General features: G+C 41.2%; 3 protein-coding genes across 3 annotated transcripts in view; 2 read left to right on the forward strand and 1 right to left on the reverse strand.

Annotated features, from left to right (window-relative positions):
• Nucleotides 1-429: 429 nt before the first annotated feature.
• Nucleotides 430-6,920, forward strand: tbccd1 (TBCC domain containing 1; the record flags this gene model as incomplete). The annotated part of the gene is given in 8 exon segments (XM_035676427.1): nt 430-494; nt 585-851; nt 1,079-1,237; nt 1,395-1,511; nt 1,952-2,201; nt 2,777-2,963; nt 3,044-3,574; nt 4,682-6,920. Coding segments are annotated over 8 exon segments (1,793 nt in total), but the record flags the coding sequence as incomplete, so codon positions are not given.
• Nucleotides 6,921-9,848: 2,928 nt separating this feature from the next.
• Nucleotides 9,849-12,548, forward strand: crygs2 (crystallin, gamma S2). The gene is given in 3 exon segments (XM_035676442.1): nt 9,849-9,872; nt 10,522-10,764; nt 12,276-12,548. Coding segments are annotated over 3 exon segments (540 nt in total).
• The window catches only part of lcmt2 (leucine carboxyl methyltransferase 2), a 10,896-nt gene continuing 7,727 nt past the window's right edge, over nt 12,190-15,358 (reverse strand). The window contains exons 12-14 of the mRNA XM_035676425.1: nt 13,849-14,036; nt 13,621-13,753; nt 12,190-13,021 (exon numbers count right to left, since the gene is read on the reverse strand). Coding sequence (XP_035532318.1) covers nt 12,857-13,021; nt 13,621-13,753; nt 13,849-14,036 — 486 coding nt within the window. The 3' untranslated portion in view covers nt 12,190-12,856. The remainder of the gene's footprint in view (nt 13,022-13,620; nt 13,754-13,848; nt 14,037-15,358) is intronic.

Here is a 15,358-nt window from a genome sequence, read left to right on the forward strand (position 1 = left end):
TTTAACATTTGTGTAGGCGAACTAAGCTGCTTAGATCTTACTTAAGCGGGCGACCCGGTGGGCTTTGAAGGGGTTTATACATCCAGAGAGCTTCTATGAAATCCAGACCAGTCCTCTAATTGAGACCTGCCTTCATTGTTCAGAATGTGTAGCCACACCAAGCTGATAAAGCAGACCTGCCTTTAATTGGGATCCTGCTGTTAATTGAAGTTTGATGGTATTCCCGTTTCTCTGTAAAAGTGAAACTGATGTATTTGCACCCTGATACATCTACTGACGGGATCGATGCAGGACGTCAAACAAGCAAAGTTAAAAATAGAAAGTATCGGTTGCTGTTTGAAAAGAGTATCCCGATTTATTCTTCATTCCAATTTCACATATTTGATTTGCAATTGAACTGTGTGTCCGACATGTTTCCTTTCTCTTTAGACATGGAGTCGGACAGTGTGAGCATATGGCCGCGCATGGAACCCTTCTTACTGGGTGCACTGCAGGTGAATACGCTCTTCCCATCTATTTAATGTAATGATATTCTCCCGTGGATGTAAATGCTGTCAAATAATTTGACGTCGATGCAATTATAGGTGGCTCCCCCCTCCAAGCTCAGCCTGCACTATCTTCGCAAGATGGCGATCTATGTGAGAACACGGGATGGCTGCTTCCCCATCTTGGGCTGGCCCATGTGGAGGCATATTGCCTGTGGAAAGCTACAGCTTCCAGAGGACATTGCATGGCTCTACTTCGAGACCTTTGACCTTCTCATAGGCCACACTCCAGAGGAGAGGCTGGAGTGGGCAGAGTGTCTTTCCCAGTGCTCTTCCAAAAGCGAGCTGGACCAACAAAGGAACAAGGTAAAAAAAAAAAAATGTAGTTAAAGAATAGGTCAGTTTACCTAAGAATGTAATACTAGCTCATTGTCTCAGATAACTGTCAGCTCTGACTCTATCATGAGGGTGTGCTGCTCATTGTATTGTTGTGTTTTGCCCCAGGCTGAGGTTAATGTTGCTGCAACCCTGCTCTCACATTTGACTCGACATTGATATTCACCCCTTGTTTCTTTCTCTCCTGTTCATTCCAGTTGTCTGTGGACACACTGCAGTTCCTCCTCTTCCTCTACATCCAGCAGCTCAACCGTGTGTCTCTACGCACCTCTCTGATTGGTGAAGAGTGGCCCAGTCATCGTACTCGCTCCCCCTCTCCATCAGACCGAGAGGCTAAGACTAGCTCGCAGAACAAGGTCCTTGTTCCTGTGAAGGCCAAAATACAGCCTGATCACATTATTTTTTGCCCAGTGCAAAGCATCTACATTATTAAGTTTAAATGTTATTGTCATTGCTCCGTCCTTTGTGATGTGGCGCTCACAGTTCTGCCGCTGTTTCTGTTTGCTTCAGCAGAACTGGGACGATCAGGCCCACCTGTCATTTGTGCAAAGCCATCTAGCTGAGATTCTGGAGCTGCTGGTGGAGCCAGGTCAACTGTCACAATCTGGACAGGCCCTTAGAGATTGCCAGGTCTGTGGACAGTCAGCACACTTAGTGTCACATTTTATTTCTAGGGCTGTAAAAAATAGTTTAAAGCTGTGTTCAAAATGTTTACAGTTCTAAATCAACCTACTGAATGCTGTGTAGGTAACAAGATTTTTGGAATTTGGCTCCTTCTCACAGTTGTGCAGAGTTGCGGCCATGTTTATTTGTGCTTTAGAACGTAACCGCCATGACTCACAAACAATTTATTCAAATAGGGGATTTAGTTTGAGGATTTTTAACTTGTTTTAGGGTGATGACGCATATTACTTTTTGATCTTTGCTTATGGAACAGCTACTGTATGTTTTGCTGCTATAATCATAATCATCAGATTTTTTAAAAATTTTGACTGAAATGAACCTCTAATACGAATGACCATTCACATGTTATGATGCATTGTAGCACATTTTACACTTTGTTTTGCCAGATATCACTGGAGGCTGTGCGGAGCCTGGGCCTGCTCCTGGAGGGTTCGGTTTGCCACGGCAGAGCTGTTCAGCCCGTCCACAGGCTGCTGACCAAAGGTCCACTCCAGACACAAGCTGGCTACTCCACGCTCAGCCACTCCTTCCCCCTGCACAAGCTGCTGTCCTGTCTCCACCACAACCTCACACTCAACCCCTTTGGGATAACCGCCTGCCTGCGCTCAGGCAAGAAACTAGCCTGGGCTCAACAAGGTATCCTTAACCCAATAATGTCCACAGTGGAATTTGATCATTTAACCTTTAGTGACAAAATATAGTATGTTACATAAATGGGTGTATCTCAAAATCTGTAAGGAGTTATATCACATTCTCACACTATTCAATTTCAATAATACATGCTTTAATCCAGTGAAAATCAGATATTTAACATGTCAAATGAATGTTAAACCTAATTTTGAGATTTGTTTTCGATTGCGTTTTTACAAGAAAATGAAATATACATATGTGAAATCAAAAGTTTTGATTTTGTCATGTGTAGCCACATGTGTTGACAGTTTCCACAGCAAGTGTTGTGTTTCTACCTCTAACAGAATTATTATCAGGGTTGTATGGGTGGTAAAGATCATGTATTAGGACATTTATACAAATAATCAGCTTGGGACAATGATGTGTTTCTAATATGTTTTTATTTTTGCAAAAAAAAAAAGTAATTTACTCCGTATCCCTCATTAAAAATTCTGGAATCTATGAATATGCAAATTTGGTTCATTTCTATTTCCAACTTTGTCTGTTTACATTTATTTGACTACTTGTTCTCTGCATTCCAGTGGAGGGGGCCATGAAGAGAGCCAAAATAGCTCGTAACACCCACATGGCTCCACCCGGCAGTAAGATGGTGCTGATGTCGCAAGTCTTCAAACAGACCCTGGCTAAAACCTCAGACAAACTGACCGGTGCCAACATCAAAATCCACAGATGCTCAGACGCCTTCATATACCTTCTGTCACCTCTCAGGTAGGGTAGCTTCCGTTAGTATAAGCTGTGCTGTAGACTCAGTTCATCTCCCATGGTTTTTGTCATTTATGCTCCTTCAGATCTGTCAGTGTTGACAAATGCCGTGACAGCACAGTGGTCCTGGGTCCTGTTGAGACCAGCATCCACATCCACAGCTGTCAGAACGTGCGGGTGGTGTGCGTGGCTGGCAGGGTCGCTGTCGGAGCCTCCTCGTGTTGCACCATCCACGCCTTGACGCCCACCCGCCCCTTGCTTCTACCTGGAAACACAGACATAACACTGGGGCCCTTCCACACGTTCTACCCCTCCATGGAGGATCATATGGCCAGTGCGGGGCTGGCTGTGGTCCCCAATGCCTGGGATCAACCCTTGCTTCTGGGGAGCGAGGGCCTCGTCAACCCCTCCCTCAACGTGTCGTCCAACCCAGATACCGCCTGTTACCGCCTGCTGCCCCCGGCTGAGTTTCAAACACTGCTCGTGCCTTTCCAGATGGAAGGGGACACGTGTGAGGTGCCAGGGGGATTGCCTCCTGCGTATCAGGCAGCACTGGATGAAAAGCAGAAGAGGATTCAGAACTGGCAGAAGACTGTGATGGAGGCCCGGCTGAACAAGTGAGTCCGGCCCTCTTCACACCATTATTAATAATTCCTAATAAAAAAAGAGGTGACAAGTGCACACATTCTTTACTCAAGTAGAAGAACAGATAATTGTGTAAAAAAAAACAAAAAAAAAAACACGTATCGTAAAGGTGGACCAAATCAGAACTGAAAAAATCACTATAAGAGTACAACTCTTGGTTTCTCTGAAGGACATTTCTATCAGCTGTTTCTGTGCTAAGCTCCAAATTCTTGTTGCAGCTTTTACGTCATTTTCCTCACTTTACGTCTGTGAAGGCGTACAAAGATGCAACATCAATAATTCCTATACAATGCCTTCAACTAAAATAATCTATCAATATAGATATTTGTGTAAAAATGTAAAAAGTTAAGATCTAAAGATTTAATAGCACTTCAACACTCGGTCATCTGAACATGGCTAAAGGCTCAGTTGGTCCATTGTATCCCAACAAATACAGGTTAAACCGGATGATTGGAAATACTACAGATTCCAAACTAAAGAACGGCAGGGAGATGCACAGAACACTATTTGTTTAACCAAATGTAAGCTAGGTCAGGGCAAAAAGTGGCCAAAAAAACCCCAATGGTTAAATATTGAGCGGCTGGTAAAATTTAAACATTCAAGTTAATTTTGGACCTTGTTTAAGTGTACAGTATGTTTTTGGGGCATTTAAAGCATATTTTGATGATTATCACGATAATATTGTGAATCACACTTGTTATGGCCAAGATAATTGTGTGATATTGTCATATCATCCCATGCCTACATGTATGAACATAAGTTTTACCATTCGCTTGTCCAGTGTGCTATTTTAATCAGTGGAAAGTTAGAACGGAACAGCCATTCCAAAAATCAATTAGAATGTGAGTTAGCTGCTCAGCTGGAGAGATATTGTGGAGTTCAGTGATGGCATTGGTGTCCGAAAACTTGCTCGAGGGGGCTCTACTCTCTACCTGACCCTGACAGCACGGGGAACTCATCGTAGATTGATTTCTACATTACAGTGCTTTAACACTAATCTCATCCACAGCCCGCCTCTTCCCTGCTCTGTACTGTTTCTTTTTCTGTTCTAACTGATTTCTCATTTCTGTGTTCTCCAGGGAGCAGAAGCGGCAGTTCCAGGAGCTGGTGGAGGTCAAGTTCCATGAGTGGCTTCTGGAAACGGGGCACAGGCAGGAACTCGACAGCCTTATCCCAACCACAATAGCCTCCTTAAAGGACTCTACTGATGGGCCTGCAACAGACAGGCCCCGAGTTAACGATACCAAACATATGAGGACTGGACGGACAGTTGGACAGTCACCTATGGCCTGTTGAATTGTTGGCTTACACTTGTTAGCCAGCAGGATAATTGTACTCGTAAATGAACGTAGTGTGACAGTGCACACATACAGGTGACCTGTGGTCATAGTGACCTTTGAAGCTCCTGTTAGTTCTTAACAAACAGACGAGTATGTTTGTGCCGTATGTTTGTGGTTATTTACACCTTACTCTAGCCAGTCTAGAGCTGTTGATGCAGCATTTATAGCAACTTATGTCCCACTCATCCTTGAGTGGAAGGCCAGTTCGTGCTGCTTTACTGGTCCTTCTTAAGAAAAGGCTAAGTCATTAACCTGTCTTAGCCAAGGAGGGAGTGGATTGGCATGTTGTAAAACGACATCCCAAGCACTGCTCTTTTGAAAAACAGGGTGTAGCATTGTGAAGTAACCACAGGGTTTTAAAGGGACAAAAAAAGCTTGGATTTGGGTTTACTGCTAAATGTCATCTTTTGGAGACAGGAAATACAAATGTAGTTGAATGACGTGGGTGCAGCTGAGGAGGAACAAGGACATGGCACTGACTGTGACAGGCTGACAGTGCCAGTGTTCTCCTGAAGCCTAAATAGCTCTTTAATGTAATAATAATTTCGAAAACCTACATTAAGATATGCAGTTTGAGGGCTACAATCTGCTTACGTTCTTGCGAAAAATATTAAACATGGAGACTGGCTCAGAAAACCGTGATCACCATAAAGTCTGGAGTACCATTTCTTCCCACATATGTAAACTACACGCTATTTTTAAAAAGTATATTCTCAGTAAGCGATGCTGACACATGCATCTAAAGATGGACAGTGTAGTTGATAAATCAATTTAGCACTTTGGGTATTAAGGACATGTTAGTACAGTTACCTACTCAGGTTATAGAATTCCTAGTGTTTAAAAAATAGCAATCAAGCGTTTTCCATTAGGAAGAAAAGGAAGGACATCATTTATTGTAGGTCTGTGATTGCACCGCTCGAGCTTACCTGTCACATTTTATAAGGGGGTAAGTCAGCAGTACCTTTTGCTACGCCTCTCTCCACGGGCTGAGTCTTAATCCATGTTGTTTGTTTTGCCACACCCCCAACAATTGTTATTCACTGTAGGTGTTTTTTTACTAGCTGTCAAAATGAAATATTTGCCCTGACAGTGACTGTGGCGTGGCCATGAGTGCAACATGAGTGTAGCAACAATTATTATTGCACTTGCAACCGAAATAGCTGATTTGCTGAGGTGCCAAACGAGGTCAAATTTAACAAACTTTTGGTGAGTTTGTGGCCAGATGTTGCCTAAATGTATTTATGTTTTTCTATGAACTCACCTGTATGAATATGTAAAATTATACAAAGATTATTTTTCTCCATTACAATTTTTAGAATTTAATACCTCCAAGTGTACTTCAGACTCATTACAGCGTGCTACATTTTCACAGACTGTGATATACATTACATACAACGGAACCGCTGCACGAGTCTTCAGGGCAGCTTTTATTGGATTTAGGAAGTTAAGGGAAGATGAACTTACTGTAAAAGCTTTCAAAATGCTGGGATGTGTCATTCATTTTCAAGGTGTAAGGATACTTTCACACTGCAAGCCTTAAAACTCAATTCAGATTTTTTTTGTTTGGCTGTTGACATTATTTGTTAAATGTGGCCCACATTCTTTAATCTAGAGTGATGTAAAAGTGACATGAATCACTTAAAAATCAGACCTGTATCTGATTTAGACCACATATGAAAGTGACCTGAATCAGAATTGAAAAGATCAGATTCCATGTGATTTGTGCCGTTCACACTGTCATGAAAGAACAGATCTGAGTCACATATGAGCAAAAAAAAATCAGATTTGGGTCACTTGTGCGAGCAGTGTGAACGTAGCCTTACTGATTACACTGTAAAATGTCTTACTGCTGTTGTTTACTTGGAAAAACATACCCTCTGATCTGAACACATGCACCTCTATGCAGCTACCATATGAAGAGCACAATATAGTTTGTATTGAATATTAAAAATAAATAAAAATGAATTAAAGGTTTTGACAATAATCCTCTTGCTTATTGTTTTGGATATTTTAGATTCTGTCTTTACCTTTGGACACAGCAGCTTTACATTGAAATGCATGAATTCCAATCATAACACAAACTCTACTATTTGTTGTAACTGTGGTTATGCAACGCTGCCAGTTGTGGAATGTGACTAGCACAACTTACACTTTAGTAAAACCATGACTTATTTGTGTATTTTACTTTAGTATTCCTATTTGAAGCCACTTCATGCTCTGTTACATTTCACAAGGAAATACTTGTTACCCCACTACATGTGTTTGCCACTATAGATCATACAGTGACAGTCTCTGCAGTTGCGCCCCTGACTTTGGAACTAATTTCAAATGAAACACTCCTACTTTGACACTTGTGTTAGGTTTTGGCTTTGCCAACAAGTTCATACATATACATTTTAAATTGTGAAATTTATGATAAAATAAAATTTTCCTACTTTGGTTCTACCAGCTGACATGGTACCAGCCAAACGATGAGTTGAAAGTAGCTATTTCTGTCACCATTTTAGAGAGATCTACAAACTTTTTCACCAGCCATAAAGGGCACTTGGGGTCTGCTTGATGCAATATCCTGTTAACGTTTACAACCTGTTCACTTCAAAATAATATGGTAGGTACGGTTATGCCACCCTGACATTTGATAACATTCAAACTGCTGGACAAAAGTTTTTCAGTTGTCTCAACAGCTTTTAAATGATTGGTATTTGTAAAATTTGGTTTATTTGAAATGTTTCAAACATAGAATCATGCAATGGTATTTTACTATTGAACTTATTACCATTAAATAGGATTTTTAATATGTTTTTTAGTGTGTTGACTTGTACGAACGGCTGCACCGCCTGACATTTTTGGGATTTGAGCTTCCAAAACTTCAATAGTATAAATTATTTTAATGTACTTAAAGTGTATTCAAACTAAATATGTATATAATAAATATATATATATATATATATAATAAAATGGTGCGTGTCAAGAATGTATTAAATAATTTTAAAATAATTTAAAATAATATACACTAATATACATGTGTTGGGATAGTTACTCAAAAAAGCTCATTAATTCTTTCAAAAGTAATATTATTACTTTAGTTATTACTCCCTGCCAACAGTAATTAGTTACACTACTAGTTATATCAATTTTCTGCTACTCCGCACAAATCAGTATTTGTGTCCTTTCTCCCCAAAATTCAGACTTAAAACAAAAATCTGAATAATGGAATATTTCCAGCTGCTGAATGTCAGTGATTCTATCTTCCAAACTAATTTCCTCCATGATTACAAAAATGAATCCAAGGATGTGATTGGATTGTTGGATTTCAAATTAGTATGTTAATGAGTTACTGCCCAACACTGGCTGTTACTCATTTTACACACAGAAAAATACATCGCTCATCTGGTATCAGATCTAATCTGTGCAAACATCTTAGTTATTCTGTCAGCTTTCTGCAGAACACTCCGTCGAACATGTGTGGCTAGACACCAAGGGAACTGTAGTCCTGGGAATGATGGACTACAAGTTAAAGCCTATAGCGACAGTCAAGTAACACAAGTATATCGATATATCGATATGCAACAATAGCGATAGATGCTATGTACACACCAGGTTTCAGCAATCATCAAACATAGCACATAGAGTCTGTCATAGATTATTCACAGCACAACAACACTTTGTTTAACTTGTAGTCCATCATACCCAGGACTACAGTTCCCTTGATGTCCAGCCACAGAAGCTTAACTGATTCTTCTGCATTAAGGATAATCAAGTAATGCTCTCTGTGCACTGCTGCATTCACTTGCTGCCCGTTTTTGTCTTTAAGGTGTCTGACTGAAAGAATAAGTAAGATTTTTGCACAGATTTGAGTGTGCGGATGCTTTTCTTCACTGAGTCGGACACACTATACATACAAAATGTATAATGAGCTAATGCAATATGATGAATATATTTATAACCAGTATGTAAAATTTGTTTAACATTGACCACATACAAAGGTAAAAAAGTGCTTGAAAGATAATCCAATAGGATCTATTGTCAGAAATTGAAGCTGTATATAGAATTAGGTATGTTTTTAGTAGTGTAGGTACCTGAATACTAATAAGAATCATTATATTTGTTATCTTAGAATGATCCTTTTTTATCTATAAAGTCGGCCATGTTGTTTCTACAGTAGCCCAGAATGAACAAACCAAACACTGGCTGTGAATAGGGCCACTGTAGTTTCTCCTACACACTTCTACACAATCTGCAACTTCACCACTAGATGCCATTCAGTCCAACACACTTAAATATAGCAATATATATCACAATATATAAGAATATACCAACCAGGGCCCTTTTTTTCTTCTTTTGACCCATACATATATTTCTGTACTTTTATTCCAGTGAGATTTTGGAAGAAGTTTATTTATAATATATAGTATATCTATATGGTATTGCTAGTTTAACTTAAGTAAAAGATCTGAATACTTCTTCCCACTGTACACTGCTCTATCTGGATTCTTCCACAAGGCAGGGATAAGTCATGAGTTGGCAGGTCCTCAACAGGTGAGAGCAAACTGGTGGAGCTGGCATGTATAACATGGTGCGAGAGCTGGAGCGGGGGTGTGTGTGGGGTGGGGGATTGGGCACTGGACCCAGCCAGTAGAGAAGTGGGGTTCAATGGACGCTTACCATGCCTGGCCATTATGCCGTAATCCTTCCTCGCTTTTCTGGAAAAACTGAATAGCACTAGAATCACTGACTCAATTTTTGGATCTCATTTTCATGACAAAGCGATTGTTCTCCTGTCGCTTCGCTGTTGCTGTTTATAAATGTGGGAAAGCGGGGATATAAAAGGGACCGGTGAGGGGGCCAGTGCAACATCGAGACCTCAGGGGAACCACCATCACTTAACACCACACATATATCCAGGATGGGCAGGGTGAGTTGAGACAAAGTGAGAGTGGCACTGACATAGAGTCAGATATCACTGTGGCATGTATGCTAAGTTTGAATGTGTGGCTTTAAGCATTGGACAAGGCTGTATATGACCCTCTCTGTGGGGACTTTGAACCTATTTCAATTTGGTTTGCAGGTGAGGAACAATTAGTCAACTATTATGATCATCGATTTATTATCCAAATTCTCTGATTTCAGCTCCTAAAATGGGATTTTATTTTTCTGCTGAACTGGATATCTTTGGGTTGTGGACAAAACAAGACACTTGAGAACGCCACCTTGGGCTTTGGGGAATACTGATCATTTTTGTAACATGTTATGTACCAAATAACTAACTGATTGATTGAGAAACTGATGTATTGATGATAATGAAAATAATCGCTAGTTGCAGCCCTAGTTTGCAGGTGAGTCTCTGAGTTGTTGACTCGACAGGCTAGTTTTTTGATGGCTAGAAGTTAAAGCTGCACCGCCTGTTGAGAAAACATTGCCAAAAGGATGCTTTCCAAAGTCAGAAAAGCTTTTTGTAAAGTGTGAGTGACAAAGACAACCACTTTGACCTTTCTAAGATGAACTACCCAGGAAAGAGAACATAACGCAGATCATGTGAAATCTGATGAGAGCTGAGACTCCCGTGTTTTCTCCCCCAGATCGTCTTCTACGAGGACAAGAACTTCCAGGGCCGTCGCTATGAATGCGACAGCGACTGCTCTGACTTCCACACCTACCTGAACCGCTGCAACTCCATCCGGGTGGAGAGCGGGGCCTGGGTGGTGTACGAGAGGCCCAACTACATGGGCTACCAGTATGTCCTGACCAGAGGCGAGTACCCCGACTACCAGAGCTGGATTGGCCTCAACGACCGTCTCAGCTCCTGCAAGATGATCCACTTTGTAAGCTCCGCTGATGATGCTGAGGGTTTTCCCTCTGCTGAGGAGCACAGGGGGCTGACTTTGTGATCTTGAGGTTTATGACTCAGAAGTTAGTTTATTTAAAAGCAACAGTGTATGCAGGCGGGGGGGGGGGGGGGACTTATGGACAGGTCATGCTAATGCTCGCAGTGACTGTAGGGCTTTGTCAATGTAAACCAATACCTGGGTCAGGCTTTTTGTATGATCAAATGTCCCACAGCCTGCAGCCACATTCAGGGACACCACTCGTACAAAAATCAATATAGTTGGTACAAGCTGCATGGTACAGTTTTGTACTATTTAGAAAGGCATGAAACAGTGAGCAAACAACGAGGGACTGTGTTTGATTAAAGTCAGTTATCTCATTGATGTGGTAGATCGAGCCAGATCACCGTGATGGGAACTTAAAATGATAAACTGTGGGTATCACAGCATGTGTTCGTCTGTGGCAAACACTTTATCACAGGTTAGTTAATGATGTTACTGAGTAAATGACGTGTGCCGAGTGTGTCTGTGGATTGAAGAGAATCAGAAAGTAATCAGTAGTGATGGTGGAACTAGACTTTTCACTGTGAACAAATATGGGTCCACCATTAAACACCCGCTTTTAGAATGGAGTTTGGTTTGGTTTTCGTAGTAAAAGGTTGAATAAACACAAATGGCAGTTTGGCTTCACCACAGCGATGTAATTAGTTTACAGTAACGTCACATTGAAACTGCAGGCAAAGTGTCAGATGTCAGAAATATGAGATTCAAAGGTAGGTGTATGCGTCAGGTCCGTCTATTGATGGAGGCAGACTCAAAAGGATTAAATCAACCCGTTTCTGCATGTTTTCTTTAAAACAACATCGCAATGACAAAAAAAAAACTGGCAAAGAGCTTAGAGTTTACATTAAGCATCAGTCAAATTAGAAGGACTGCTTTCACCTAAAAGGTGTTGGGGACATGACGCAATCCCAAAGTACCTGGAGGGGCTGCTCTCATGGGAATCTAACTAGTTCCATCTGACAGGTAACGTTAGCAAAACCATACCTAATTAGCTAGCAACCAACTGCTTTAGATTAGCTAGCTTGTTAGCTAGCATTTTGCTAACATTAGCTAAGTTAAGATGTGACTACGTATATATACTATATATGTTGCTTTTATCTTTTAATCATCTTCAGAATGTCTTTTTAACACAGATTAGCCTAGCACATAGCATATCTAAAAAAAACTGAGGCTCTGACTGAGGCTTAAATGTTATTATTATATATAAAAAGGGGCGGGACTTAAGAAGGCTCAATTAAACATGGAGCGCTGCTAACATATTTTCCTTTTATTAGATGCAAATCTAATCCCTCTACATATCCCCCCTTCCCCGTTTCTCTTACCCCACATCCCCTCACCATTCTTCCCCAACCCCCTGCACTAACCACCGCTCTCCACCTATCCTCCACTTTAACCCCGACATCTACTCCCATACCCCCAAACATCTCCCTCCCGTCACCTTCCAGACCAGCGGGACCCAGTACAAGATGCAGCTGTATGAGAAGGCAGACTTCGGGGGCCAGGTCTTCGAGGCCACAGAGGACTGCCCCTCGCTTCTGGAGAAGTACAGCTGGAGGGAGGTCAACTCCTGCAAAGTCTTCGACGGCTGGTGGGTTTTCTATGAGCACTCCAACTACCGTGGGCGCCAGTACTTCCTGGAGAAGGGGGAGTACCGCCAGCCTGGCGACTGGGGTGCCGTCTGTCCCACGGTCCAGTCCTTCAGGCGCTTCACTGAATGATTTAACCTCCATCCAAAACCTTCAAAGAAAACGACCTGCTATGACTATAATTTTGATTGACTATTTTGTAATTTCGAACTGAGGTCTCACAAATAAAATCCTGTCCAGTAAGCAGACATGAGGCATTTCTTTGGATATTTTATGTCTACAGTAGATTTCAACAGGCCTGAATTATTGAAACTGTCCTAAATAATCCAGGTTTATCCATTTCATCCTGTCTGAGATGTCTAATGGTCAGAGTTTGGGTCCTTAGTTTAAGTCATTGATTTCAGCTGCATAACAGTTCCATACAAACACTTGAGGCCACTTCATCTCAGCACAGGTGTGAGGTCCACAGTGATAGGCTGAAGGTTGAAGTGAGTCCCAAAAGAGAAACAGTTTCCTCCCCCACCCATCAGAAGCACCTCTGGTCCCTCTGGGTCCGTAAGCTCAGAGCAGAACGAGTGGAGCATCAGAGGCCAGGGTACCGAGGTCTAAAGATGGAAGAACACAGAGAGATGTATTATTCAGTATCTTGTCTTGATCTACACAACATGAACAAATTACTTGATATAAAGCACTTGATGCATCAGTAGAGTATATGGCACTGAATTTAAATTATTATATTAAGGCCACTGTAGATTTAGCCAGGGGGCAGGGGGTTAATATTCTGAAATTAAAGCTGCAAATTCACCAAAAACTTGGATATTCTTTGGGATTAAAGTCACAAACATATCTGATAAAAGCTCAGAAAAATAGTGTTTTATGGATGTTGGAAGTCACAGATGGTGGTGCTGAGAGAAAGTCAGTCTATAGAATGATGTCTAAACTATACTAAATGCTGCACCACAATCAACTGGTTTGTTCAGATGAGACAGCTGCAATTCTGTTGTTGTTAACAGAGACTCCAGGCTGCACTTCATACACCTCAACAATGTTTATGTGTAATACTAGAACATGCCAATTAGAGCAGCTCGCAACTCGCAGTACGTCACCTCCGCTGGCTCTGTCTAACTGTCATTGCAATGACCATAATGCCAGACCACAAACCAATGGGTGACGTCACACTGAGGTCCAATAAATGTTAACTGACCGTGTCCAGCCTGAACTCCACACTGCTGTGTGTGGTGAGGTTGATAATGACACCACCTGGTACATCTGAATGCAGCCAGACTCCACCAACCACGACCAGCCTTCCACCAATCACATGGGCACTATGAGAATACCTGAAACGAAGCCAGTCATTTCAGCTCTTTAGTGGAGGGTTTTATTTTGATGAACTGATGGTGTGTGAATGTGAAAGCAATGAAAAACAACAGACCTGGGAACAGGAGGGGGCTGCACCTCTATTCTTTCCCAGCAGAAGCCTCTCTCATTTGGCCTTAACACCACTGTGTCCCCCAGTGGCACTCCCCGTCCATCTAGTCCCCCAAACACCACCACACCTCCCTGATGTGAACACGCTGAGTGGGAATGGCGGGCCACTGGAGCTGCGCCCTCTACTGGGATCTGTAAATAACATACACACACACTGGGTCTCAATACAAGAACATTTTCTTTCTCTGAAAACCCTTTCATACTTTTTCCTGCCAGGTTAGCTCATACAAGTGTTCAAAGTCGCATTCACAAATTCTCTTAACGTGTTGTAGATTGCTAATTTCTGCAACCATCATTAGCATAATCTACAACCCTAAAATTACCATATAAAACTGCCTGTTCTGTTCGGTTTGTGGGCAAGTTTCATAAGGAAGAATATCCTGCTGTCAGAAATCAGCAGACATGAAGATAACAAGTCAAACTGAGTCAGTAGTCGTATTAGAGGATCCACAGTCAGACAATATTAACAGTGCAGCTGCCAGCAACATGTAATCAGAGACAGAGAGAGATAATGGTTTATAAGCAGTTTATATGACCAATATGAGCGGCAGTGATGGAGATATTAGAATACAAGGGTTCTGTAGGTTCAATTTACTTTTTAAGACCTTTTTAAGACCTTATTATGAATGGAATTTAAGACCTACTTTATGTATCATTATTGGTTCCTGTTAAAGCAAAACTCATAATTCATAATAAGTTTGCTCTTATCATATATTTTTGTGCATTTTATTGCGAGCCAATGTGTTTTTCTTCTCAGTACACCTATGATGTGAATAACACTGATGACCAACTGTATGATACATTTAACAGTGATGCACTTCTCTATGATACATTTGCGTGTGTTCCTTTGCTGCAGATCAGATCAGATAAGACTCAGCTGTGATGAGCTCAAGGCTGAGATGGCTGTTAACAATGATTCCCAAGATTACAAAAAGTTTCCTTTTTTGTCTGTCCTTTCAGCTGAAATATATTGACCCTGTAACACTTTTGTTAGCCTGCTTTATTAAATAGACTAAAGACAACTATTTGTTGTATCATCGTTTATTTGTTCATTTCTCCATGAAAGTGAGACTGAAAGATGCAACATTATACAACTAACGTTAACATTGATACAGTCCATTTTTAAGACCTGTCAAAATCAGATTTTAGACATTTTACGGCCTAAAATTCAGATTATTGGATTTAAGATTTAAGGATTTAAAGATTGGGTTAAATATTGTATCAGAGTATTTTGTTTAGTGATATTGTATCAATTTTAAAAAACACTTTACATGTTTGTGTTTAAACCCCCAACTGCAAGCTTACAGTGTTGTAAACATAAACTAGATTTGTCATAACAGTAGAGTTATAAGTTATAAGTTATAAGGGCGGCTGTGGCTCAGAGGCAGAGCGGGTCATCCCCCAATCGGAAGGTTGTTGGTTCGATCCCCGGCCACGTGTCGAAGTATCCTTGA

The sequence above is a fragment of the Morone saxatilis genome, unplaced genomic scaffold (assembly GCF_004916995.1).
Source record: "Morone saxatilis isolate NCDOM2014 unplaced genomic scaffold, NCSU_SB_2.0 Contig5, whole genome shotgun sequence".
In the NCBI taxonomy this organism is placed as follows: Eukaryota; Metazoa; Chordata; class Actinopteri; family Moronidae; genus Morone; species Morone saxatilis.